This window comes from Gymnoscopelus microlampas, assembly GCF_963454915.1.
Source record: "Gymnoscopelus microlampas genome assembly, chromosome: 4".
Classification (NCBI taxonomy): Eukaryota; Metazoa; Chordata; class Actinopteri; order Myctophiformes; family Myctophidae; genus Gymnoscopelus; species Gymnoscopelus microlampas.
The window spans coordinates 32,836,230-32,863,729 of record NC_139941.1 but is presented as its reverse complement, the minus strand read 5'-3'; the positions used below and the strand labels follow the sequence as shown (position 1 = coordinate 32,863,729).

The window sequence follows — 27,500 nt, the reverse complement described above, 5'->3', positions numbered from 1 at the left end:
TCATGTTCTGTTCTCCACAGTGTCTGGCACAGCGGATATACCTCATCCAGCTGGACTTACTGGGCTCATTCCCATCAATAAAGTGCTGTAGGGTCCCCTCTGCATCATAGATCTGTTCAACATGGATAAACAGGCTCAGAGTTAATGCAGGCCTCACTAGACAAAGTAAAGTCTACCTCTGTATCCTAGATCTGGAAAACGTGGACGCACCAATAACAGATCTGGAGTGAAAGTTAGGAGGACTCCACTAAAGGTCATGGAAAAAGCTTGAGGGGGATTTCTAATGTGACTCTTTGCTGTGTGCTTTTCTAAAGTCAGACAAAAGGCCTGTTTTCTCCAAAGACCACTTTGTTTGGTTTTTAAGAACATGGGTTTTGAAAGGACGTCACTAGACTCAGGGCCATTGAAAAATAGTACACAAAAGTTCAGTACATTCAGTACATCTTTCAAGGCAAATAAAAGTAAAATAGCAGAACAACAGAAAATGTATTATTTAAAAACTAAACCTGCTTATTCCAACCTGGTTCAAATTCACACCTGAGAGCTACCCTGTAAAGCAGTCCATGTACTGTCTGACTAAGAGCGCCTACAATGAGGCAATTGTTGCAAGGTCAATGTCTTGTTCAAGGGCACGTCAAGAACTGTGGTTGAGGGAGGAAAGAGAGAGTTTTTCATTCACTGTTTCCTGCCCAGGAGTTTTTAACCAGTGATCTTCCAGTCTCAGGTCATCTTCTCTAACCTTTAGGCTACTGGCTGTTGTAATGACATGACAGCTTCATCATTCTTTTAGAGTCACTCTACAGCCCCATTTAGCCTCTGGCCCCTCCCCTCTCCATCACTCTTCTCGTAATCCCTCCCACTTTCATCTCTCCTCTCCTCTACACCGTCCCCCGTCCCCCGTCCCCCATCCCCCGTCACCTCCCCTCCCCTCTTGAGGAGAAATAATGTGTCTGTTTGAAAAAACTCCTGACAGCCCATCCATCCATCTGCTGTAGCCTGGAGAGGACCAGTCCTTCTCCTCTCCTCCTTCCAGTACCACAGCTACATCTGTCCATACGTGGATTAATTGGGGTTGTGTTTTGGGTGGTCTGCCCCTTTAAGGCAGCGGTGATGTATTAGTTTGCGGGGGGTGGTGGAATAAAGACATAGACAACACTGATTTGTCATATACAAGTCAGAGGCTTCTTGGGGCAAATGCAAGATACATGTTTATATGGACTCTGAAGAGTTTGTGAATTTATGTGAATTAGCATTTAGATGACAACAAATGAGTCGATTTATATATTGTACATATATTTCTCTAAACAAGTTGTTACAGCTACAAATCATTGATCTATACATTTATGGAATCTCCATACATTCTACTTGTATGTTTGCCTGTCTGTCCTTTGCATATCTCGATAACCAATCAACTTCACACTGGATGAGTGTACAACACTGCTGAGGAACAACACATACCCCCTGTCACACACGCTCTCTTCCAGGTTCACACAAATCACAAGAAAGAATGAACACATACATAATAGTGGTAATAGTGGTGATAATAAATAATAAAAATGTCAAAAATTCAACTCTATACCCAGGATAACACAGTGCAAGCCAGGCAACATACAAAGAAGCCATTACCAGACAAATGATGCACAAAACATTGTATTCGGTTGATCAGTAGTTGCAACTTAATTATTCTTAGGAAAATAAAGGTCCCGAAATAACTAATAAACTGAGACCAAGGTATTGTTGAATGTTTCCAATTGTTTACATTATCTTGATCCAATAAAGGATTTCTCCAGGATTATTTGCAGACACCTCCAAGCTTTTTCTGTGTCAAGGGAAACAATAATTTCTGATTGGAACTCGTGTTGGAAGAATACAATATTTAAAAAACGTCTCATGTTGTAAAAGATTGTCGACACAGGAAAAAAAACAGTTTGGTCCAGATCAATAATAGTCAGCATTATTTATTCCAAACAATGTGAGAGGGCCTTGGTAAGTATTTTATAATTACAGCAGAGAATCCTAATTGGTTTGAATGAGACACAGCCTAGTATCTTTCTTTTCCCCCCCATATTTTGATAAAAATGGGTGTAACTTCAGAAAGTGATTGGGGCAGACTTAAATAAGTTGAGTTAACAGGTTCCCTTTACAGTACCCATGTTGTTCTTTGTTATTTTTACTTGTCTAGTAAACGTATGTTAAAGTTATATGAATGTTTTATTATTATTTTCTAGTAGTCTCTACTACCTTCCCCCAACACAAGGCACTCGGTTAACACACATTTGCACTTGGACCATAATGGAAATAAGCTCTCTGGATTTTTTGTGTTTATTCTTTTGACAGATAAGTACAAATATATGGTCAAAAACTCCCAGTGCCACTGGAGAGCATTTTGTGGCCAATGTAGCTGAAAACACCAAGTTGTAGGTCAGTTTTAATGTGCAGCTACCCTGACTTCAACATTAACAAGTGTATAATGATGGTCGTTTCCCACATCCCAGTGTGACATCATTTCTTATTGTATAATCTCTTATGACAAAATCTACATCACACTAAGACATCTGTCACAATAATAACCTGCATGTAGTAGTAGCTCTTATATAAAAAACAGATGTTCTCAAAGTACTCGACAAAAGGATACATAAACAATGAATAGTGAAATATAAAAAAGTGATATGCTTTTGGTTGTTTATGAGGAGTAGCTACTTTCAATTTAAACACACATTATTTCAGTTTCTGTTTACATCAACTACACTGCATCATGGTTGCATAGGGCAGCTGCTTTAATAATGTGCCTAGACACATACGAGAAGAACTTCAGCCTTCAAGAACAAATATGGCAGTGAGGTTAGAGTTAGGATTAAGTTGTGGTTAGGGTTATAATCATATTTTTTACCAAGGAATTATGGCCAGTTCCGGCTTTGCAGCTTCGCCTAAAAGTAACAACCGTGTTTGAAATGTTTCAAACAAAGCTCGGCAGCAAATCATTAGCCTCTTATCCACAGGCAAGCTGGAGTTGTGATTCCAGACACAGGCTGGGTGTTATACACTATACACAGCTGATTTACTCCTGCTAAAAAGCCTTATAACTCTCCCTGCCAGTGTTTCAACCAGGGAAATAAGCTCTGTGGTGTAAAAATAGTGCAGCTGTATAACAGTGGAAGGTACTGTACAGCCATTCATAAAACACATGCCTTCATTAAGAGGTACAGGAGGTCGAAATATCACACATGTTGCTGGAATCCAAATCTCCAAGGTGATTTCTCATTGTGTGTGTGTTTCTCTCACTCTTCTATTATCTCAGCCAAAGGAATGATCTCAGAAGGTAGTACAGCATTGGAAGACAGTGTATACAGTCAAACCTGGAGTGTTAATCTAACTCTGCGAGTCCATCTTTATACGGTAAATTAACAACAACAAGGTTGTAAATCGAAAATTTTCCGGTAATAGATTTGGTATAGAGGGAAGAAATAAGGTGGCAAAGAACAGAGCTGGTCAACCAAGTACATAGGGTTTAAGTGGTTAAGTGGCCAGCATCTTCTGTTTATGGAAAAGAGGGAACCATCACACTTTACAAAAGCATGTGTGAATTTTTTTTTTCTTAAAAAATAACAGATCTACAAGCGCACAGATGCAATGCATTGTGAGCTTGTAGACTGGCTATTTTTACTATGGTCATGCAACAAAGTATGTAGGGCTTAAGGTAAAACATAATAATCTGAAAAGTGAAAACACAACAGCCACAGCACTACAAGCTTCTATACTGCAAATTATTAAGCAATAAGGTTAGAAATAGTCAACCCCATCCAACACCGCCCCTATTTGTCCCTCTCTCTCAGCACACAGCATTAATCTATCCCTCCGTCCATCCATGACCTGGCGCGCTCGTGTCATCAACGTGGTAATGGTGTGTGACTGCATTGAGGAGATGTAGAGTGACACAGTGACCTAAGTCGATAGGACTCTCCTCTCCAGTCCGCACAGACAACACACCATCAATACTTGAAATGATGAAGACAATAATCAGGGAAATTGTCTAATTTATAAAGCTATGCATGCAAGCATGTAATGGCCTGGCAAGGCGCTCTCTGTCTATATCTACACATCTGTCTGTATCTTAATCTCTTTTCATCCCGCAGTCGTTTTTTGAGTATCTTTTGTTTTCAGCATCTGTCGGTCTGTTCTTTCACTCTGTTTTTCTTCTTAAAACAAAGCGGGATCTGCGTAGAAATTAGTCAGTGCTCACGTTACACTGATATTGGTGATATATGGAATTTATTTGTGCTACAGAATTTACAGACAAGGGTGATATACAGTAGCATGAATACAGCAATCACTTTCCAAAAATTGCATACCAGAATCCCCTCTGTTGGATTTTGTTTACATGCAAAAAAATAGATTTTTAATGATAGAGTCGCTACTTCTGATGTCTTACTTTAAGGAGCACAGAAGCAACAGATAAAGATGATCAACATTATTTGGAAATTATATCATGCCCAGACAGCTATACAACCCAAGGTTCTACCTACATTCAACAATGCTTTAATATCCATGTATTTCACTCTTCTCTATCTCTGTTTCATTCAATCTCCCTCTCTCTTCTCCTCATCCCCTCTCTCCGTCTTTTCTTACGCTTTCTTCTTCAATTTCACCTCTCACCGTCACTCATCCCTTTCGTAACCTATTTCCCCTTTCTCTCTCATCCTTTCTCCCGTTGCCCTCCCCCCTCCCCCCTTTCCTCTATCTCTCCCGCTCTCTGTCTAACTCTAAGTGCTGCTTGTTTGGAGTGCAGAGGGAGTGGTGTGTGTGTTTGTGTGTGTGTGTGTGTGTGTGTGTGTGTGTGTGTGTGTGTGTGTGTGTGTGTGTGTGTGTGTGTGTGTGTGTGTGTGTGTGTGTGTGTGTGTGTGTGTGTGTGTGTGTGTGTGTGTGTGTGTGTGTGTGTGTGTGTGTGTGTGATGTGATGTATCTGAGCTCTGCGGGCTGAAGACCAAAGCGTCAAAGACAGTCCCGTGAAATGTTACAGCTCTGTTGTTTAAAGCTTTTGTTACTCTCAGCCGTTCATCACTGACATGCAGTTAAACAAATCACTGTGCGTTTAAGAGCCTCCCGCGTGGTTGTCCTATTTTACACTCTGCAGGCAGTACTTCTCAAGCACTGGCTTGTGACCTGAAGACAGGTCACTGGAATTTAAGAATTGGGTCACTAAAGTGACTCTGGAGAGAATCTGACCGCACCAACAAACTCTGTAATATAACAGTTAAACACTATAGGTTAGCAAGAGTAGACATTAAAGTGAGCTTTGCTGACCAACATTAACAGTAGGCTACTGTAGGTCAGTAGGTTAGAAGTCAATATAAGGCAGGCTGAATAAAAGAATGAGTGTACTGTAGGCTAGCACATCACCAAAACAATCTCTCTATATATTTACAGATAAGTATTACATTTTAGGAATTTAGCTGATGCTATTATCCAACATGACGTTAGGCAATGACCACACAGGTCTTCATATTGTGTTTTTTTTTCTTTTCTTTTTTGTGTCCTGAATAGGTGTTTCCTATTAAGAAGATAGGTGTTTAACATCCCTTTGTTAAATATTACTGAATTCAAATGTTCTGTTATATCATGTTTCTTTTGTTTAATGTTTTATGTGAAGCACATTGACTTGCCTGGTAGTTGAAATGTGCTTTACAAATAAACTTCCGTGCCTTGCCAGGGACATGGGACTAATGCAATGGCTGTTGCCGGGATCAAAGGTTTGATCCCTTGGTAACACGTCTTTCTAACCACTAGACCACCTTGCTGCTCTAGTCAATACGTTTTCAGCTGCGTAACGGAAAAAAGAGAAAGAGAAGAAAATGAAGATGTCTGCCAACAGAGAGATTCTTTTAAGCACACACCCAGTATACTCTAATGAACACCGAATGTGTGTAGTACTGCCTTACAAAGGCAACCAGCGGTAAGTACTATTTGTGTGTTTTAAATGTCAAAGCTCTTGACTAGGGTTTAGATTTCATATCAACGGATATTATAGCCATAAATAGTGCTAAACGATATACAATCCCCTTCTGTACCAACAAAACGTTTGGTGGGACAGGAGACAAATTTAGAAGTAATTTTTTTGTGCTCTTTGGCTGTGTAGGGCAGCAGAGTCCTCTCGCATTTCATAGTTAAACCCCAGCAGCTGGCTTCTTGCTGGACGCTGTCCTGTCAAAGACATTTTCACCGACTCTGTTTATCGAAACCATCGCTTCGAATTCCATGCAGAAGATGAACAGCCAAATATAACATGTTGTTTAGTTCAGCTGCTAGAAAATGTGGCTAACAGCACTGCCAGGGTTACGGGTGCAATTCCCCTCTTGGTCTGTCAAATCTCTATATATGCCTGTACAACAAACGAACAACATTCGTCTTGGGGACTTCGGGGAGGAATTATTTATCGACAACATATGGATGGAACTGATGGTTCAATTGGTAGAAGGAAAATGAAATATTTATTGCCTTTGAGAGTCCGCCGTGCTGTAGAAACCAAGCGGAAACTGATGTCCACTGTCACAGTGGATGGGACTTGAAGTTACACTCAAAGCTAAAAATGTGCTTTTTGTCACTGTGGTAACAGTCAAGCATATCTCTGCTGTCGGCCAGATATCAGCTATATCCAAAATATTTTCAGGGAAAAGAAACTAAAAACATGTTTTTAGAGCAACACAATACTGCCTCATCAAAGTTGGTACAGTGACTTTATACATTGTCAGACACGCGAATGTGTCCTTATATTATCATCACTTTACCCAAGTACAGCTCAAGTGGAGTTAAGAAGTTTTTGACCATTAAATTGGTGATTGTTTTTTGGTGGTTTGACCGACAATTTTGAGTATCCAATGGAGTTAGGAGGTTTAGTCAGAAGCGCTTTTTAATTAATTGTTTCAATATTTGTAAAACCCATACACAGACGTAAAGGGTGTTCAATAGCATTGATTTATAAACAGGGGTGCACATAACTGGTGCGCAGGTGCGCATGCGCACCCAAAATAAAAAATGCGCACCACATCAGGCAACGCGAGGCGCTTTTGCGCACCAACAGCAGGGACAGGAATTTACAAGCTTTTATTTTTTAGCAAAAGAGATCGAGGCTAGGAATTTACTTCCTGAAGCCACACTCACACAATCACTCTAAAGCACCCGTCGGCCCATGCACGTGCACACATAGACATCAAAGGGGGCTTGAGCCCCTGCCCTTTTGTCTGTCGGTAAAAAGTGCCCTTGTCTCCTCTGACTGTAAACTGTAGAAACCCCTGCGCCCGTTGGCCTCGCACCTGCAGTAAAGCTTACTTAATTGAGCCCTGTGCCATGCAGTGCTCGCGCAGAATTATAGTTGATTTACAAGCTCACAACGCGTCGCAACGCCAGGCATTGTGAGCTTGTAGATCGGCTATTTTTTGGGTGCGCGATACCGCCCGGCAAACGAAGTCTATTATACACAATCGAAACCTAAATGAGTGCACAACTGAACGCAGTGAATGCACGCAGAACACGGACCAATTGTTTGAGACAGATTAGGTATGTATGGACAAAAAATATACATATATAGCTGTTAATTTGAAATTACTTGTCAAGCAGGAGCCCATATATATCTCTCTCTACCTCTCTCTCTCTCTCTCTCGCTCTCTCTCTCTCTGTGTCAGCACAGCAGCAGTGGTGGGAAAAGTACTCAATTTCTTTACTTAAGTAAAAGTACTCATTATACAGAAGAATAAGTGGCGTCGTTAGGCGGGGGCTTCGGTGGCTATAGCCACCAATGTTTTATCCAAAGCCACCAAAAAACATTATTAAAAAAAGTTTATTTTTTATTTTTTTTATTATATATCTATAACCCTAACCTAACCCTACCCCTAACCCTAAAACCGAAATAAAGTAACAAAAAACGGGTAAAAAAGTACCCGAATCCGACGAATATCCGCAAAATTTCGCGCGCGCTTCGCGCGCGCAGGGGGACACATGCACGCGCGCTGCGCGCGCGTGCATTTGTCCGTGGATGTGCCCTTTTGAAATTCCAGCCCCTGCCTCTCCAAATCTCTCTGCACGTCTCTGCGTCGGCCCCATGTACAGCCATTAGGCGGAGGGGTAGAGATATGACTCGCGTCGCCTCGCATCGCCTCGCATTGCCTGGCTCGCTGCGTGCACGCAGCCAGCAGCGGCTGTTAGAGGCACTCGTCACCGATGATGAACGCACCGTAATGGTGCAAAATATGCCGTGAACGTCCCAATCTGGCGGATAAAATCAGCGCAGCAGCACAGGGCACCAACCTTGTGGGCTTTATCTAACAGCGTGAGAAAAAAAACGGCGAAAATCGGCGGAGTTTAGAAGCAGATCGTCCTTTTTTTTCTCGCCCCCCCCCCCCCCCCCCCTTTGACAAAACTGTCCGGGCTGAACCCCCCCCCCGTTGACAAAACGGGACGGGCTGACCCCCCCCCCGCCCCCCCCCCCCCGTTGACAAAACGGGACGGGCGCCATGCGCACCAAGTCACATGTCCAGGTGCTCTTCTGCGTACCAGACCTAAAAAGTTATGTGCACCCCTGTTTATAAAAATAAAATAAAAAGTTGAAAAATGGAGTGAGCTGGTTTCTGTCCGACAGCGACGATATGTTTATTGGCATGAAAAACATGAAGGATGATTTGCAGATCTACAAGCTCACATCCCTTTGCGCATCGCAAAGGGATGTGTTTGTGAGCTGGTAGATCAGCCATTAAGAGATTTGGTGTAGATGGGAAAAGGCAGTTCAAGTACAGTTGTAACTCAAGTCCCTTTTACGTTTGGTTAAGGCTCAAGGTTATCTTTATTATCCCTTTGTAGCACAAACATATTAGGATATCTCCTTACTAATTTGATGTCATCAATCTGGTAAATAGGGCAGAAAACAGGGCAGCCTCTGAACAGGTACCGCTCATAATTCAGACATCCCACTACTCCGACTACATGGCTTCCGTGTGCGGTTAGGGTTAGGGTTAGGTATAGGGTTAGTAACCATCGGAAAGGCGACATGTCGGCTTCCCGACATGTAACCCTCTGAACTGTAGTGTAATGTTAACCTAAATTCTCTATCGAATATGCTTCTTAAATGTTCTTAGTCAAGTCTTATTTCAAACAAAGCAGAAAAAGATGGTGTTAAACGTAGTACCTATTTTTATTTGTTTACTTTGGTTGCCTAGCAAAGGGCATCAGGGACAACAGGGTTCAAAAGGACAGGGACAACAGGGTCTCACATTCAATGCAAGGAGTTAAGCACAGTAGAAGAAAAGAATTGAGCATTATAAATTATGAATGGTAATACAAATGTTATTACATTTTCACTGGACTGTCTAATAACCTGTAAATGTAACTGGGATGGCAATTCCCCATCCATCCTGAACGCAACATACAGTATCTCCACAATGTCAACGTTTCAGTTTAAGGTCTTGGAGCCTGGGTGACAAAGAGAGAGAACGCACAAAAGAAAGGAAGAAAAAAAGAGAGAGGGAAATGGAGAGTGAAGGAAAAGTCCACGGAGTGAAAGGAGGGAAGGGGAAAGAAGGAGAGAATTGGGAGTTGGGTGTGAGACAGAGTGAAAGAGAGAGAGGGAGAGAGAGAGATTGAGAGGGAAAGGATCTGGCTAATCTGTCTGTCTCTGCTTTTTAAGATTTACAAGGAGCAGAGGGTTGGAGGTAAGAGGAGGGATTACTGACACTCAAGCACACATACACGCACACGCGCGCACACACACACACACACACACACACACACACACACACACACACACACACACACACACACACACACACACACACACACACACACACACACACACACACACACACAGACACACATACACACACACACGCCAGTGTGTATCAGTCTAAGAGGGAGGATTAAACCACTCTTTCAGTCATTGATCTCTGTCACTGTTAGTCCTTCACTTACTGCTCTATCACTGTGTGTCTACACACACACACACACACACACACACACACACACACACACACACACACACACACACACACACACACACACACACACACACACACACACACACACACACACACACACACACACACACACACACACACACACCAGGGGTGCTATATATTCAAGTTCATTATGAAGCAAGCTGACTATGTAGTGTTTGAGCTCGTTGAATGTTTAGATCTGAGTTCAAATGAATGTTGGCACTCTGGTTGGCCTCATGGTTACAGACGCTGTCCTGTATTTGTGAAGTCCCACATTTAATCCCCATAACAGAGGAATCTGTCTTTCACACAGCATCTGCTTCCTTCTTCTTGAAGTCATTGATTGATTGATTGATTGATTGATTTAATTATACTATATTTTAATCGTAATATAAAAATGTATAAATATTATAGAAGGTCTGTATTTTTTCTTGAAAACATGTGTTTTCATAGTGATACCAATAGGATAATAACTTAAAGTATAATATGTTAGTTCCATTGATTCAAGCCGGAACACAATCGATTGATTGATGATTAAAATAAACATGCTCTGGAAATGCACGTGGCCCTCCCATCTCACCACTTAACAAGTGGTCAGATGGGTGGGCTGTAAATGCTTTTGAGATTTTCAAGTGGGCCCTGATACAGAAAGGTTTGAGAACCACTGCAATAAAAGATTTTAAAAAAATGAAAAAGCATGTAAGAGACGAGTGTCAGCAAAAGGCATGACACACATACAACACTGACATCACTGCTGTAAAAACAGCATTGTATCTTTACAGTGTAGACAGTGTCATGGGATGTTCATTGAGTGATTTATCAGTCCAAGCAAAACCTGTACTTTGAGTCTTGCTTCAAGGCATATTGAGCTTCGCTGTTGCATGACATGTGGTTTACAAATAAAAAAACAAGTCCAAGGCAGAAACACCCCCACTTTGTTATTTGAATGAGGTCTTTTTGAAGGGACAGATGAGATGAGACAATACATGTTTAAATCTGGTGGTGAGTTAAATACTACATTCATAATTTGCTCTAGATAATAACATGCACTTAATGGCTAAAATCTAAAACCTACTGTAAAGAAATGTGGGTTTAGCCTGCCTGTAGGTCTTATTCTGTTTCAAGCCAGTGATATCTGACTCGTTACTCTGTGTGTGTGTGTGTGTGTGTGTGTGTGTGTGTGTGTGTGTGTGTGTGTGTGTGTGTGTGTGTGTGTGTGTGTGTGTGTGTGTGTGTGTGTGTGCGTGCGCGCGCGCATGCGTGTGTTCGTCTGTGTGCCCGTGAATTTGTGCGTGCATGTGTATGTGTGTGCGTGCATGCGTGTGTGTGTGTGTGTGTGTGTGCGTGCATGCATGTGTGTGTGCATGCATGCATGCGTGAGTGTGTGAGTGCGTGAGTGTGTGAGTGTGTGTAAGCTCATGTAGAATGGAATGTGAATGATTTATCAGTTGAAAACACTTAGCTGGTGCTTCTGCCACCACTGGCATCTAAATGGGAAAGTGTGTGTGATGAGTGTGCGCATACGCGTGCGCTTGTGTGTGTGTATGTGTGGGTGTGACTGTGTCTGATGTGTGTGCATTGTTGCTTATCTATCACACAATGAATGTGCGTGCATGCACGTGTGTGTGTGTGTGTGTGTGTGTGTGTGTGTGCGTGCGTGCGTGTATGCGTCTGAGTGCGCTGGGAACATGCAGTTGTGTGTCTGTGTGTGAGCTTGTCTATCACAGTGCGAGTGATGTGTGTGTCAATAATGTCACTAATGTAGGATGAGTTTATCTGGTTCAGAGGTGTTACGGCACACACACACTGAACTCAGACAACGGTTAGTCTGGAGGACATTAACCACAGACTTCTACAGCAGCGGTTCTCAAAGTGGGGCCCGGGGACCATCAGAGGTCACTGAGGGGGTCCCAGGGGGTCCCCAGCAAAATGTGTTAATATAGCATAAAAATCAGTTAAACCACTTTACTCCTATATACTCCCCCCTTCCCCCTTTATTCGCTCCCTCCATTGGCTCCCAGTTACTGCCCGCACAGAGTACAAAATACTGTTGACCTACAAAGCAACCAAAGGTATGGCACTCCCATATCTTCAAAGCCTGGTCCAACCCTACAACCCCTCCCGCTGACTCAGATCAGCTAACACAGGGAAGCTGTCAGAAACTTCCCTAAAAAAAACGTAAGGGTCGATTTCTACACTGAGATTTGAATTAACATGCAGGATTATGCAGTGCTGTATACTTTTCTTTTCTTTTTGCAAAACAAAGCATTATAATGTAATAATAAATTGCAGTTTAGAGGACATGTCTCTCTCAGATTCAGTTACACAGAATAGCATTTAAGCCACACACTAGCAACCCGTCAACATCAGAAATACCTCTCAGATCTCTGTCAGTCTCCTCTTCTCTGCTCTCCCTCTATACGGCCCACAGTCTTCAGCCCAAATCCCTGTAAAACTGTTGCTGAGAGACAATCAATGTTAGCCAGGATCGTCTACAGCTAATCAATGGAGAGACACTAATTCTACTGCTATCTAGTCTCTTCATCTACCTCCCCCCTCCTTCCCCCTCATCCTCCTCATCCCCCCCTTCATCTTCCGTGGCCCTCTCGCTACCCCTGTAAATAGCCATGTTAAATGGTTGGATATTAGTGTTGGCAACCTAACTTTATTCTACTAATTGTATCTGTACATACATATACAGTAAATGTTGTGGTATTTCTTATTAGCGGTTGGTTGTAATGTCGCTGCGCTACAATAGGACCTCAAGCATATATTCTATTATTGAACTTTGCTGGATGAGAATGTCTGCTAAATGCCAAAAAATGTCCACATTATATGTAGTGTTTAATGATGATCAATCAGAACGTAGCGAAGCAGAACAATGCAAACATATCTGTCATCAACACGACTGAGTCTCAGCCTCTCTCTCACCATCCAGGTCACAGTGTGGTATGTGGAACTTCACTAAATGTTTCAATTTGTTTAAAAGCTATAGCGGGCTCCGAGGAGTCCATTTTTCAGCCGTAGGCCTCATAAACCCCGCAGCCTAACCCTGCCCAACACCAACAGTCTGGCCCTCTTAAACACACACAGCCGTTTGAAAGAAAAGAAGCGTTTCACATCTTCAACCTTCCGCCGCCCCCCCCTCCCTCCCCTCCCCTGTAGCAGTCTGTTTTCAGCGGTGGCATTTCAACGGGGCTGCTGCATAAATCAAGAAGTGTAATAATCATTATTAAAAGAGCAATATTTACATAGCTGAACCCCGATGCACCTCCTGATCAGCTCAGAGGTTCTGACGTCTCGTAGAGCAGGCCGCTGCTTTCTCACACAACAACCATCAGAGAGGAGAGGGCGGTTGTGAAATACTCCAGCCACACACACACACACACACACACACACACACACACACGTTTGTATTTCTATACTTGTGAGGACATTTTCAAACTATAACTATGCTATTATTATAATAAAAAAATGCAAAATGTAACTAAATAGAAATCAGGTACTCTAACTCTAACCCCTAAACCTAACCTCTAAATGTCTTAGCCTAACACTAACCCCAATCTGTTTTTTTTCCCTGATTGTCCTCCCCAAACCTTGGGGCCTCACAAGTATAGTAATAGTACAAACACACACACACACACACACACACACACACACACACACACACACACACACACACGGACGCACACGGACGCACGCACGGACGCACACGGACGCACGCACACGGACGCACGCACAAATGTACACAGACCTATCTGCACATACACACGAATACACACACACACACACACACAACATGGTGACAAAATGATGAAGTCTTTTCTTCTGAGCTGGTGAGCCCAGGACCTTAAGAATGTCACCTGCCTCACGGCCTCATGCTTGACTCCAAAGGCTAAATACTTACACTGGACACATGCCCCTCTGTGTGTGTGTGTTTGTGTGTGTGTGTGTGTGTGTGTGTGTGTGTGTGTGTGTGTGTGTGTGTGTGTGTGTGTGTGTGTGTGTGTGTGTGTGTGGACAGGACTGTGGAGTATTATTATTATAAGTCAGTGACTAGAACACCCACCAGTATGGGCACCAGTGATGTCATGCTACTAAACTCTACTTTCTCAGACGCACGCACGCACGCACGCACGCACGCACGCACGCACGCACGCACGCACGCGCGCGCACGCACGCACGCACGCACGCACGCACGCACGCACGCACACACACACACACACACACACACACACACACACACACACACACACACACACTCACACCCACACCCACACCCACACCCACACACACACACACACACACACACACACACACACACACACACACACACACACAGTACCTTTGAACCCAGACAGGAATCCTTATTTAATAGATTCACTTTACAGCATCTCTGCTTTATAGGACAGGAAGGCTGGGTGAAGTACAGACAGGTCAGGGAGGGTCAGAGGCTGAGAAAGAGCGGGTGGCATGGGTACGTATCGTTGTTGTCGGGAGGAAACTGTGTTTTTCCAAAACTGTTACTTTTCAGGAAATGGAAAAAATAATGTGTGTTCCAAATGGATCCAATTGTGTTATTATTACACAAGCTCTTGTTAATACTAACAAATATTGTAAATTAGCCGGACGTAACCATTTTCGTGATGCATTGTCAGCTTGTAGTTTGACTACTTTTGCACGACACAACAAAGTGGGACAAAGCAGGCCATTAATTCATGAAAAAAAAACGAAAAAAAGATTTCTGCCCGATAGCAACGTGTGTGTGTGTGTGTGTGTGTGTGTGTGTGTGTGTGTGTGTGTGTGTGTGTGTGTGTGTGTGTGTGTGTGTCGAGGCTATTGGGACAACACAGAAAAGAAAGACGGCGAGACACAGAGAGGGGAGGGTTGCTGTGTGACACAGTGAGTGTCAAACTTGTTTCATGGTGCAGTGCCGAGAGAGCACACGCTGCTGAGCCCCCCACAGAGCACGCACCCCCGGGCCCCCCACAGACATCAGAGTGAAGCAACAAATCACTCAGTGTATCACTGCACTCAAAACACACTGATCAAACATACAAACTGTATTATTATAGCACTAGAAAAAGACACACACACACACACACACACACACACACACACACACACACACACACACACACACACACACACACACACACACACACACACACACACACACACACACACACACACACACACACACACACACACACACACTGTATTGTGCCGTATTATTACAACCACTGAACATGAGGTCCCCTGAAGGTTTTCTCTTGGAAAAATCAAGTTATTCTTCCTCCGTTCTAGAACCCTTTAGCGGTCACCGTGCCAACGTGGTGATGTCATATAAAGGGCCATTCCACCGTTCCGTTCCAACAGAACATTCCTCTGACAGGGAGAGGGAGAAAAAAACCCTGTTTAACCTGGAAGTGCACAGCGTAAAAACTGACACAGACAGTCACCCAGTCATTATGTTATTATTAGATACGAAATACCTAAAAATCCCTGGAGAAATACTGAATAAAAACAATATTTGTTAGAGAGAAAAGAGATGTGGGATCCTGGTGGGCTGGTGAGGTAAGGTTGGAACCTAGACGTACCCACAATGAGTTTTGAACCCAGCTCATAACTAATAACAAAAGCCACCCGCCTCTCTCTCTCTGCCTTTCTCTCATCATTCCCACCTCACTCTGCCGCATGTGATGTAATATTGAAGAAATTGAAAAACATTCTCCACAAAAGAACATAGGAACGACGATGACAACTGCACAGGCAGATTTCAATACCGTCTGGAACATCAGTTTCTATCATATACGTTAGAACATGAATTGACTCTGCTTTCTAGAACTCTTAACACCTGCGGTCCACAGACTTGGACCTCCTCTCTCCATCCCCCAAACAAGCGAGTGAACCTTTTGGGACAGAGCCTTCAGTGTGGCAGCTCCCACCATGCTCCAACTCTGGACTATTTTAAGGCCGCCATGAAAAGACACCTATACTCTCAGGCTTATTATGGCAAATAGTTGTTTGTTATTTTGTTTGGTTGTTTGTTTATTGGTTGTACATTGTTTTTGATGTAAAGCGTCCTTGGGTTAATGAAAGGCGCTATATAAATTCAAGCTATTATTACTATTATCACTGGATTCTACAACCCTGGATATCACTGGGGGGGTGCCGCGACGGAACGTGTGTGTGTGTGTGTGTGTGTGTGTGTGTGTGTGGGGGGGGGGGGGGTAACGCAACAACGTAATAATAATAACAATAGAGCATCGTAGTTGCGCAGAATCCGGGTGCCGAAAGTATATACTCAATGCATTTTTCCCATTGACTTTTCCAAAAATATTTATATCAATGAATTTAAGCCTAGGATCAAGCCATCCAGGATTCTGGTGAATCATGACCATAAAACCTTTTTTTCTGTGATTTTTTTAATTTTATATTTAATGATATGATATACTATGTTTAATAAATACCCTTTGTTTTGCCGTTTTCAAAAGTTTTTTTTTCACAGAATCAAACGTTTTATGGTCATGATTCACCAGAATCCTGGATGGCTTGATTCTAGGCTTAAATTAATTTATATAAATATTTTCGGAAAAGTCAATGGGAAAAATGCATTGAGTATTTACTTCCGGCAACTGGAAGTGGGCGGGAACTGCGACGCTCTATACCGCTAATCTATTGCCTCGCCATTACCCATGATGTCTCAGAGTAAACAAGCTAATGAAATCAGCTAACCTGGCCTTAACGTGGACTGACTTAAGGTAGACCAGTAATTATTTTGCCTGCACACTTCACCGGGTATGGACTAGTACATAATACTCTAATCAACAAAGAAACCAAGTATATGTGATACTTGTTTAGTTTTTTTCCATAGACTAACCAGTGACTACATAAAGAGACTGATGTGTGTGAAGTGTTTTGTAATAGTTAACTGAGGACAGCAATTGGAAATGCTGACCACAAGGTCATAGGGCTCACAGGTCAGTAGGAATGCTTCAGGAATACTGTGGGAATATAGTCTGGAATGCAAAACGGACAAACTGGACAACCAGAAGACAGACTGAGGCCCTGTGTAGAAGAACACTTACTAGACGAAATTCAGCCTTTCCATAAAAGAGTGTTAAACGATCATGATAATGAAATGTACAAGAAACACACAAAGGATAATATTGGTTTTGCAGTGCATTCACGATAATAAAAGGTTTTGAATTGGAAGTGCATGTCCAAGAAAAGGACTTTCCCCTTGACAAAATTCCCATGTGCCTCGTCAATGTCCCACAGTAACAAAATATTTTGACAAAATTTGAGCAAGTTGAGGATTTTTGAAGGTCTGCACTTTTCGCCGTTGTTGTTGTTTTTCCTTGATTCCAGGCTATCAGCGTCTCAGCCAGGGAAAACTCCTAGAGAACCCAGAAGAGAGGTCACATCAGTAACCTCAGAATACTTGTGCTGTTTTTACTATGCATTCTTCTCAATCACCATATGTGAATGAAATAACACCAACCCGAGGACCAAAGAAAAGAATGGGAAGAAGTTCGGTGAAGGGAGGAAACATTGTCTGTTTATTCCTGCTCAGTCACTTCCATGTCTACTCATCAGCTCTTAACTGTCTTAGGACAAGAGAGACAAGGAATCTGTACAGGTGTCAGTTATAATGAGGGCTTAGGCCATGATAATTCAGCATGTGTCTTGTCTGACACATAGCTGCCTAGTTCTTGTTCACCTAAACTACATAAATGTAGTAAATTAATCCAAGTAAGCGTTGTGGTCTCTCACGTTACTAGACTGGTAGTGTAGTATCCCAGTCAGTACTGAGTAGCCAGAATTGCTAATATGGTGAGCTACATTAGTGAACGATGAAAGTGGGATCACTTTGTCTCTCTCTCTCCCGATGGATCTATATGATCCTATACCTTGGCTCCATTAACCACTTAAATCCTATACTGCATACTTCATCGTATGATGAACAGTGAAAATAGAGAGTCTACAAGCTCACAACAAGGCGTAGCATTGCAACATGTTGTGAGCTTGTGGATCGGCTATTTTCCCTTTTTGGGGGAAATTTATGAAAAGAAAAGAAAACATTTCCATACTTTTTGAAAAATGTTGCCTATAATGACCAAAAACTAGGGATGCCAGAAAGTAGGTAAAACCCACCTCAACTGGCAATCTTTGTGCCTTAGATTATTGACTGACCTATAAAAGTATTTGCTAATCTCATAGGTTTCAACTCTAGCTGTTCCCCAATCTCTCAAAAATAATCCACGAAGTGCATCAGTATTATTTTGCACTGCAGTACTGTATGGCTCTTCTGTTTGACGGTGATATATAAACAAATAATTGTTCCATTAAATTTGTACAGTCATAACATTTTGAAGACAGGAGTAGAAATGGAAGAAGACAAAAGCTATCAATAATCTCATATCAATAAACCAATCATATTCATAAAAATGACAACTTACAATTTACTCAAGGGGCTTTCACTGTATAAATTAGAAACACAGTGTTAAGCCTCCACAGAAAACAACTGTAGAATGATTCTCTCCAAAAGCTCCCAGTCAACCAGCAGTGGAACCATTCTGCCTGATCAATTTGTCCGGCTATAAAATACTGCAGTCCTACAAATCCTCTTTTATTCTAGCCCAGACATATAGGCAAGTGTCTTAATTAAAACTGGCCCTTCCAAGACACCATAGACAACATGACACTATCTCCTGATTGGCTATAGAACACACATCTCTTCCTGTTTTGGTGGGTATCAATAAGGGAGTTTAACAGCCGGTGAGTTTTAATGGGATTTGTGCGGAAGGGTCCTTTATCAATAGGCCTAATGACCGGTTTACTTTAGTTAGCTGAAGCCTGACGGCAACCTCTATGAGCCGATGGTAAGGAGAGATGTATTGGATTAACCTTTCTCCAGGGCAGGGGTTCCAAACATTGGCTCCAGACCCAGCATGGGCTGCGGGGCTGGTTTCTGATGCGTCTGAAGCATTGGGGAGCATACCACTGAACCAGCGTCCCATGGTGAGGCTGAATTTAGTCAATATGGGTGCTGGGCTGAAAAAGTTTAGGAATGCCTGAAACAGGGGGTTTCTTATTGATAGAACAAAACAGAATGAACCAAGCTGACTCAACTGCCCTCCTAGCTCCTCTCCTCTCTCTGCAACATTTCCTATTCAATAACAGGCCGTTCTTTGCGAAACACAGTTTATGCTATTACTCCTAGATTTTGTCCAACCCTCACACAAATTGGTACACATTTGCAGAAGTGGCCCGTTTTGCACACAATTCCACAAATCATGAACGCAGTCTGATTGGCGTGAAATTTGCACGCACACCCCCAGTAGGCCAAGGAATAACTTCCACCCCAAATGTTTTAAATCAGCCTCATGGTGGAGCTATAACAGGTCGCAACTCAGCCCTGGTTAGGCAACCCGGCCTGGCTGGGATCTGCGCTCCAAGGAGCGCACTTTTTTGGTTGTTTCCCTGCTGTCTATTCTCCACTCATCCCTTTTCTTCACCCCTTCTCTGCTTTCCACTCCTCTATGTGTCTATTGTTCCCTGGCAGTGCAAGTCTGTCTTTCTCCATCTCCCTTTCTCACAGATAGACAAACATGCACACACACACACACACACACACACACACACACACACACACACACACACACACACACACACACACACACACACACACACACACACACACACACACACACACACACACACACTCACAAGTGCTGTCAGTAATATGAAGTATTTCAGTCAGACCTGATTCAAAGTGGCACGAGTAGTAACTCTATACGTACAGCTGAAAACAGCTTTTCAACTGATTGCGAGCCAGGGACCACTATCCTGACCTGGGGACCATTGTTGAGTCGGTGGGATATGGGTTAAGCTTAGGGTTGTCTTGAGTTCCCCAGAGTGTCTAAATATTGGCTTTATAGTGGTGGGCAGGTACAGGTTCTCATATCATTTTCTGGCTCAATTCAAGCTGTGTGGAAAAAAACACTCCCACATAGATATGTAGTTGCAAAAGGTAAAAAGAAAACCCACTTCATTGCTTAATTCTGGCGTTGAAAAAGAGCACTCGTGCTCAGCATACCTACCTACCCTGGGTAAATAAAGGTTTAAAAATGTTTTTTTTGCTTTGGTGTAAGCTCTGGGAATTCGGCCTGACAATTCATCCAGAACTTCACAAGGGGATGTGATTCACACAGAATCTATGGATCTTAATGAGTTGATCCCTTGAAGTACTTTTGGAATTGAAGAACAAGCCTCCTCAAATGATTACTGATAATGATAATAGTCTTTAATTCGACTGTCCTCATATCATACAAATTGACACTCAAAAAAAACTTACGTTTCTTCCAAATTAAATTAAAGAAAATAATGAAAAATTAAAAAAAAAAAACTTTACTTCCTTACACTTACTGAATGCATAGTCAGGGACCACATGCAATACCTTCATGGACCACCAGTGGTCCAGAGACCACTAGTTGAAAACCCCAGTATTTAAACTCTTTGAAGGTCTATTGATAAGATCTGTCTGCTACCTAAGGAACAATACTGTTCTCATAAGTAATATTATTATTATTATTATTTGTAGTAGTAGTAGTAGTAGTAGTAGTAGTAGTAGTAGTAGTAGTAATGATGATAATAATAATAATAATAATATTAACAATAATAATTGACAAAGCCTTGAAAGAACTTCGCTTCATTAGTTAAACGTAAGTGCAAAGTTTGAGGCAAGGTACCAGCCTGCTCAAATCGCACAGACATTGTTTCATGAAATCCTTATCCATTGGTTTATACACAATGGTAATCTATGGAGGTAACGTGAGCTCAATTATGAATTGAAAACATGCCACATGAATAAATTGCTACATGGCTAGTAAGTTTGAGTTGGACACCCTGGGACTCAAACCTGCAAGCTTTGTTTCCCCAGAGACGTTGACTTAGGGCCTATCTTGTGCACCTGACCCCTTATGAATAAACTTTGTTGGCATTTTTTGCTATTTTGAAAAGCATTTTTTAAATAGTTCAAATAGCCGTTCTGCAAGCTCACAACGTGTCGATGTAGATCGGCTATTTGAACTATTTTAAAATGTTTTTCAAAATAGTAAAATGATGCCTAAAGTGTTTAGGCATAAGGGGTAAGGCCTACTGTGCCACTGAGGAGACATGGTGGAGGAGACACACCTTATAAGATGACAATGACATCACACTGACAGACTGGGATATTTTTGTCACAACCATCAAAATATTGTTGAGAACATTTGAGAAAAAACACTGAGCAAAAGAAGAAAGAAAAAAAACATATACAATCAAATAAAAAATAAAAACCTGTATGGAATATCAAAAATCCAAAAGACTACTTTTGCCTGGCTTGGTCCAGATATGCTATGTGCCACATTTACTGCTGATTTCTCACAAATAATAGAAGTATTATAGTAGCAGAACAACATTTTTTCTTTAAATGATTATTTTTAATTATTTAGTTTGTGAGACTTAAAGCTTATGTAACTTTTTTTTGCGATGACATTTTTATTTTGTCCAATCTGTAGTCATACAATTTGGGTGGTTGTATTTGGTTTGCCTGCTCTTCTATTGAGACATTTGGATCCTGTGTCTAGGGTAGACACGACCTTTGACACGGTTCTGTTTCAGGTTTGACACAAATTTTGACCTGAAGATCAAAATTCTATTTCTCCCCTAACCAAGCAGGCAGGCTCCATTATCGTTGGTAAAGATTTCAGCGCTTGTGCAGGACAAAGGGGAACAGGAAAGTTACATAGTGCTGCTTTAAAGTTCAGTTAAAGTTTTTTTTGGTTTGTTTATTTGGGAAATTATTTTCATTGGCTTTTTTTTGGTATAGACATAGGATCTGTGATCAGTTTTACAGTGAATCTCTCTCATCTGTAGTCCAAGATTATGTATAAACAAAGGATCAATACATACTTTAGACCCAAGTGTGACGGTGTTAGAAAAAGTACTGGGCAAGATTTTTAACTGCAAGTTTGGGAACTGAAGCTGAGACCCAGATAGGATAAGAAAAAGAAAAATAATATGTGATGTTCACCAAGTGAAAGATTACTCTTACAAATGACACATAAAATACCTCTAAAGTAAAATGCATGTAAAAACGTAAAACTTAAAACCATTCAGTAATTCTGTAATTAACATACATATTTCATCAAGACAGACATTAGGAAAGAAAAACGGCACCGATGAGAACGCTCTGATGGGACTTGATCCCAGGCCAGGAAGGGACACATGTGGATCAAAAGAGATGGGGGTCTTAACCGCAACACCATCTGTGGGCACACTAATTTATTGTTCCCACAACGGATCTCTAGTGTTTTGGAAATGAACTCTCTCAAGTGTTCAGAATCAATCAGAAGCCCTTCAATGATCAGTCATGTTGGACTTGGCCCATGCCCTGAATGACCCCCATTACACACACACACACACACACACACACACACACACACACACACACACACACACACACACACACACACACACACACACACACACACACACACACACACACACACACACACACACACACACACACACACACACACACACAACCCTGTGGGGTGCTGTGGTTAGAGAAGAGAGACTGATATCCAGGCAGCAAACGACAGACTGACCTTTACCAGGATGGCCTCCTGGGAGTCATCTATCTATCTGACTGACTCCGTCCGTCCCTCTGTCCCCCTCTCTGTCTGTCTGTCCCTCTTTCTATCTGACTGACTGTCTGTCGGTCTGTCGCTCTCTCTATCTATCTATCTGACTGACTGACTGACTGACTGACTGATTAACTGACTGACTGACTGACTGACTGACTAACTGACTGACTGACTGACTGACTGACTGACTGACTCTGTCCCTATCGCTCTCCTATAGCAGCTAATGTTAACAGCTATGTATAACTGACCATTGACTTTCTCCTCCCTCTGCGTGGAAACAGTCTGATCAATGACAACAACACAGATAAAAACACGCCGCACGCACGCACGCACGCACGCACGCACGCACACACGCACGCACGCACACACGCACACACGCACACACGCACACACACACACACACACACACACACACACACGCACACACACACACACACACACACACACACACACACACACACACTCGTTCTTACCTCCCAGAGATGTCGAGTATTCCTGACAACTCCAGACTGGAGTTTGTCCAGGAATAGAGGGACTCCCTGGAACGGACCAATCCACGTTCCTTGGGGGATTCTCTGGGCTGCACAGATCCCATAACCCAGGCCCGGTACTGTACTGGTACACAAACACACCTGTACAACCACAGGGCAAATACCAAAAACATGTATATCAAAACAATATGTAACAGCACACCTACAGACAAACAGACAAACAGTAGAACAAAAGGATGTTGAACACACAGATACCTAGCCAAACAGACGGGCAGACAGCGAGAAAACCAGGCAGTCTGTCTGTCTGTCTTTCAAGCAGTCGTCCAGTCTTACCTCTCTGGGTAAGTCTCGGAGCCAGTCAGGGACCTCTGGAGGCGCCACAGGGGCTGCAGTGCTGCTTGTCCCCACCAGTCTCCTCAGTGAGTGGAGAGGGCCATGCATAGGACATTCCCCATTCCTGTTGTCTGCACACATATCACACCCTGGGACAAAGACACACACCAACCACGTCATGTCTTGTCATGTGACGTTCAATTAGTGGCTGGACCACTCTCAGTTTGTTCAATAGGCTCTATTCACAGCAGCCATATTATGAAGACATTCACAGCCAGGTGTTACCAATGATACTAATGAAGGCTCTGTTCCATTCTGGTCAGACAGTCAGGGTGCTGTTATAGGGCATAGCAGTTGCAAATAATTGATATAAATATTTTTGGAAATGTCAATGGGAAAAAATGCATTGAGTATTTTGCAGTGGAACCAGGAAGTGGGCGGGAACTGCGATGCCCTATAGTGCATGTTGGCCCACTGGAAACACTCTGTTACACCAGTGGGTCTACAGTTGGGGTCCAGGGACCCTCATGGGCTTCCAAATGGCCCCTTACAGGTGTGTAACTCTGAGAGTGTACAAATGGAACCAAATGGACCCGTAAGGGTCCATTTGGTTCCATTTGTACACTCTTAGAGTTATGGGGGTCGTGGAAACCACTGTGCTAGACTAAATGGAACAGAGCCTTCATTAGTATCATTGGTAACACCTGTGAAAGAAGTGATAACATGGCTGCTGTGCATAGAGCCTATTAATATATTTCTAATAATATAGATCATAATAGATATTTCTACTGTATACACAATATGTTGTACTATATTAAAATCTACTATTAGTACCATTTTGTGTTACTGTTGTATGACAGGATACACAATAATTAGGAAAGAATACATCATAAAAACAACCTGGGGAAAAATACAAAATATCTAATGAACTACAGAATGTATTGAAAATAGAGCTGTCCGAATTGGTTACACTGAAGGCTGGAGCAAAATATGTCACAGATGTTTAATTATTAAAATTCCCCTTTTTAAAATGTACTCCCCCGTCTGCCCCATGTAGAGCTCCATGGTGGTTGAGAGAGAGTAGAGGAGGACTGGGCAGCTCCACTGTGTCAGACTGTCTGAATGTGAAGCCTGGAGGCAGCGTTTGTGCTCAGACAAACTTCCTCTGAGGGAAGTTGTTATTTCTAACAAGCTGGTTGTGTATCATGACAGTGTTCATTTGTTTTGCACATGCTGATTATGAAGCAGATCCATGTTTTTTTACAAGAGCACCACTAGATCAGAATTGTCACGGGTTCTCATGAAGAGGCCTCTTCCCTCTTTGTCATATTCATTCAAATAAATAAATAATTTCACTCAACATCTGGCTCCAACGTTATGACATGTTGTGCTGTTGGGCTCATTTACCATATGCTAATAATTGTTTTTGGTCTGTTTTCTTTTATCTTAAATTGAATGTGCATAGTGCTGTATCTTGCCGTATTTGAAAAGTGCCTAATAATAGTATAGAAATTTGTATGATTATCATTATTAGTAGTAGTAGTGGTGTTGGTGGTGGTGCTGTAGTCTAATTCATCCCTCTTTTGGATTAGGCATTTCAGTGATGAACAGAGAAAATAAATGAAAATATCTAGTTATCCCCCAGGGAAATTCATATGCACTGTACAAATATATACATCATATAGCCGAGTTATCCTGTTACATTCACCACACATGCAGAGGCAGAAATTAGCCAATACACATTACACACTCATAAACAAGCACACACTCAGTGTACACTCATGTGCACACTGCAAAGTCAAGAATAAGTCCCATAGCTTTTTTGCCCACCGTTGTAAATTGCGCGTGTGCACACATACACACATAGACACACACACACACACACACACACACACACACACACACACACACACACACACACACACACACACACACACACACACACACACACACACACACACACACACACACACACACACACACAAATCCTGGAGCAGTAGTTCACAAGTTATGTCTATCTTCTGCCTATGAACTCCAGGACCACCTTGCTGTTCACAAAATCGTCACTGCTTCATTAAAGACAAACGTCTATGACTTATTATAATTCTTTCCTGCTTAAATTCCTATGCTTCCAATTTTTATTGGCCTATTTTATGTGTATTGATTCCTCTGTGAAGCATTTTGCAATTGTATTGCATTGTATTGAAAGGTGCAAATAAACCGTATTATTCTTAATGTTATTATTACTACATTCTACTAATAATAACATAATCTAAAGGTAATAAGAAATAATCCAGTATTAGTACTTGTACTAATAGTGTTGCATCTATTCGGACAAGCATGGACACTTTACGGACTTTTGTGTAAGTATACACAAGTAAGTCTATTCTGTATTCCCCCCCCCCCCCCCCCCCCCCTTTTTTTTCTTTTTAATCTGTCCAGGTATTTTATTGATATACTTTTTCTTGGCCCTGCTTAAATTTTGATGGTTGACAGTGAGAGAGAGACAGGAAAGGCAGGAGAGAGAGAGGATTTCATGGCGTAAAGAACACGGCCAGCTGCGGGAAGGACTACAGCCATATTTATGTAGCACTGTACTCTTGAACAGGTGAGTCACCAGAGCCCCAGTATTATTATTTCCTTTTTAATACACACGCAACCGATGAAAAAATAATATTTCTCTCAAAAGATGTTGTTGTGTGTGTGTGTGTGTGTGTGTGTGTGTGTGTGTGTGTGTGTGTGTGTGTGTGTGTGTGTGTGTGTGTGTGTGTGTGTGTGTGTGTGAGTGCGTGCATGCGTGCGTGCGTGCGTGCGTGTGTGAATATGGTGTCATATTTTGAGAATAATTCATGACATTTATTCTCCACTAGATAGCATGATGGAGTAGTTGACACATAGCAAATGTCAGGAGCTGGTTACTCAGCATGCACCTCTGCCCACTGACCCACTGAAGCGTTCAGTTTAACAGCATGGTAAACTGTGTACGCGTGAACGTGTGCGTGTGTGTGTGTGTGTGTGTGAGAGTGAAAGAGAGAGAGAGAGAGAGACAGAGAGAGAGAGAGAGAGAGAGAGAGAGAGAGAGAGAGAGAGAGAGAGAGAGAGAGGGGAACTTGAACTTTGAAATTAAATAAATACAGGACTTTTCATGGCACAATGTAAAACTGATGGAAGAGGTTATCTTACAATACTGTACCCTGCTCCTTTTTTAGAGCTCTCTCAATTTCTGCTCCTAAAAACATAAGCATAATCATACAGCTGAGAGAAAAGATGGTGATCTTACGCACTATAATGAGAGTTCAGGACACAACACACCATGTATGAAAGCAAAAAAAGAAGGACAGAGGGGTTCCAGCAATAGTACTGAGGTTGTCACGGCATTGTTTGTGACGACTTACTTCAGTATCCAAGGAACAGTAATTCGGTTGTAAGGGATATGTTAAAAGTTAATCGTTAAAGTTCTATATTCCGATAGTGACCATTGCTAAAGAATATTTGGGGTCTCCCCATATCCCTCGAGGTCTTAAAATACATTTTCAGGTGCGGATACCACTTTTATCCATATAGGAGAGAGAACCCCACAGAGATGATTTAGCAGCTTCATTTTTTTGTATGCCAGTTCCAAATTTGTCTTCTCATTTATTGTTTTCATTAATTACCAATTTCATTTATGAGTTCTCATTCCTGATTGGATAAAATTGGTATCCTGACCTGAAAATGTATTTTCTGTTTCACTTAAGAGCTTGAAAGACCCCTGTTACTGAACAAACACTCCATAGCAATGATTGCTATCAAAATATGGAGCTATTTAACACTTATTTTGACAAAACATTTTCACTTTCACCCCCCTTTAAACCGTTCCACAATCTGCGATGCTCAAATGATTACTTATTACTTATTGGTGTAAACTTACACAGGTGTGCCAAAAAGGCAATCAAGTAACCACACTGTAGTGTAAATCCTCCATTTTAATCTAAATCTTAGAGTGTACAGCGTATATGGTT

The 27,500-nt window shown here is 42.0% G+C and overlaps 1 protein-coding gene across 1 annotated transcript in view; it reads right to left on the bottom strand.

Annotated features, from left to right (window-relative positions):
- Positions 1-27,500, bottom strand: part of prdm6 (PR domain containing 6) — a 68,049-nt gene that overhangs the window by 32,100 nt on the left and 8,449 nt on the right. Inside the window, exons 3-5 of the mRNA XM_084054490.1 lie at positions 23,500-23,648; positions 23,149-23,307; positions 1-112 (exon numbers count right to left, since the gene is read on the bottom strand). The exon at positions 1-112 is cut by the window's left edge and continues 16 nt beyond it. Of these exons, the coding sequence (XP_083910616.1) occupies positions 1-112; positions 23,149-23,307; positions 23,500-23,648 (420 nt within the window). The remainder of the gene's footprint in view (positions 113-23,148; positions 23,308-23,499; positions 23,649-27,500) is intronic.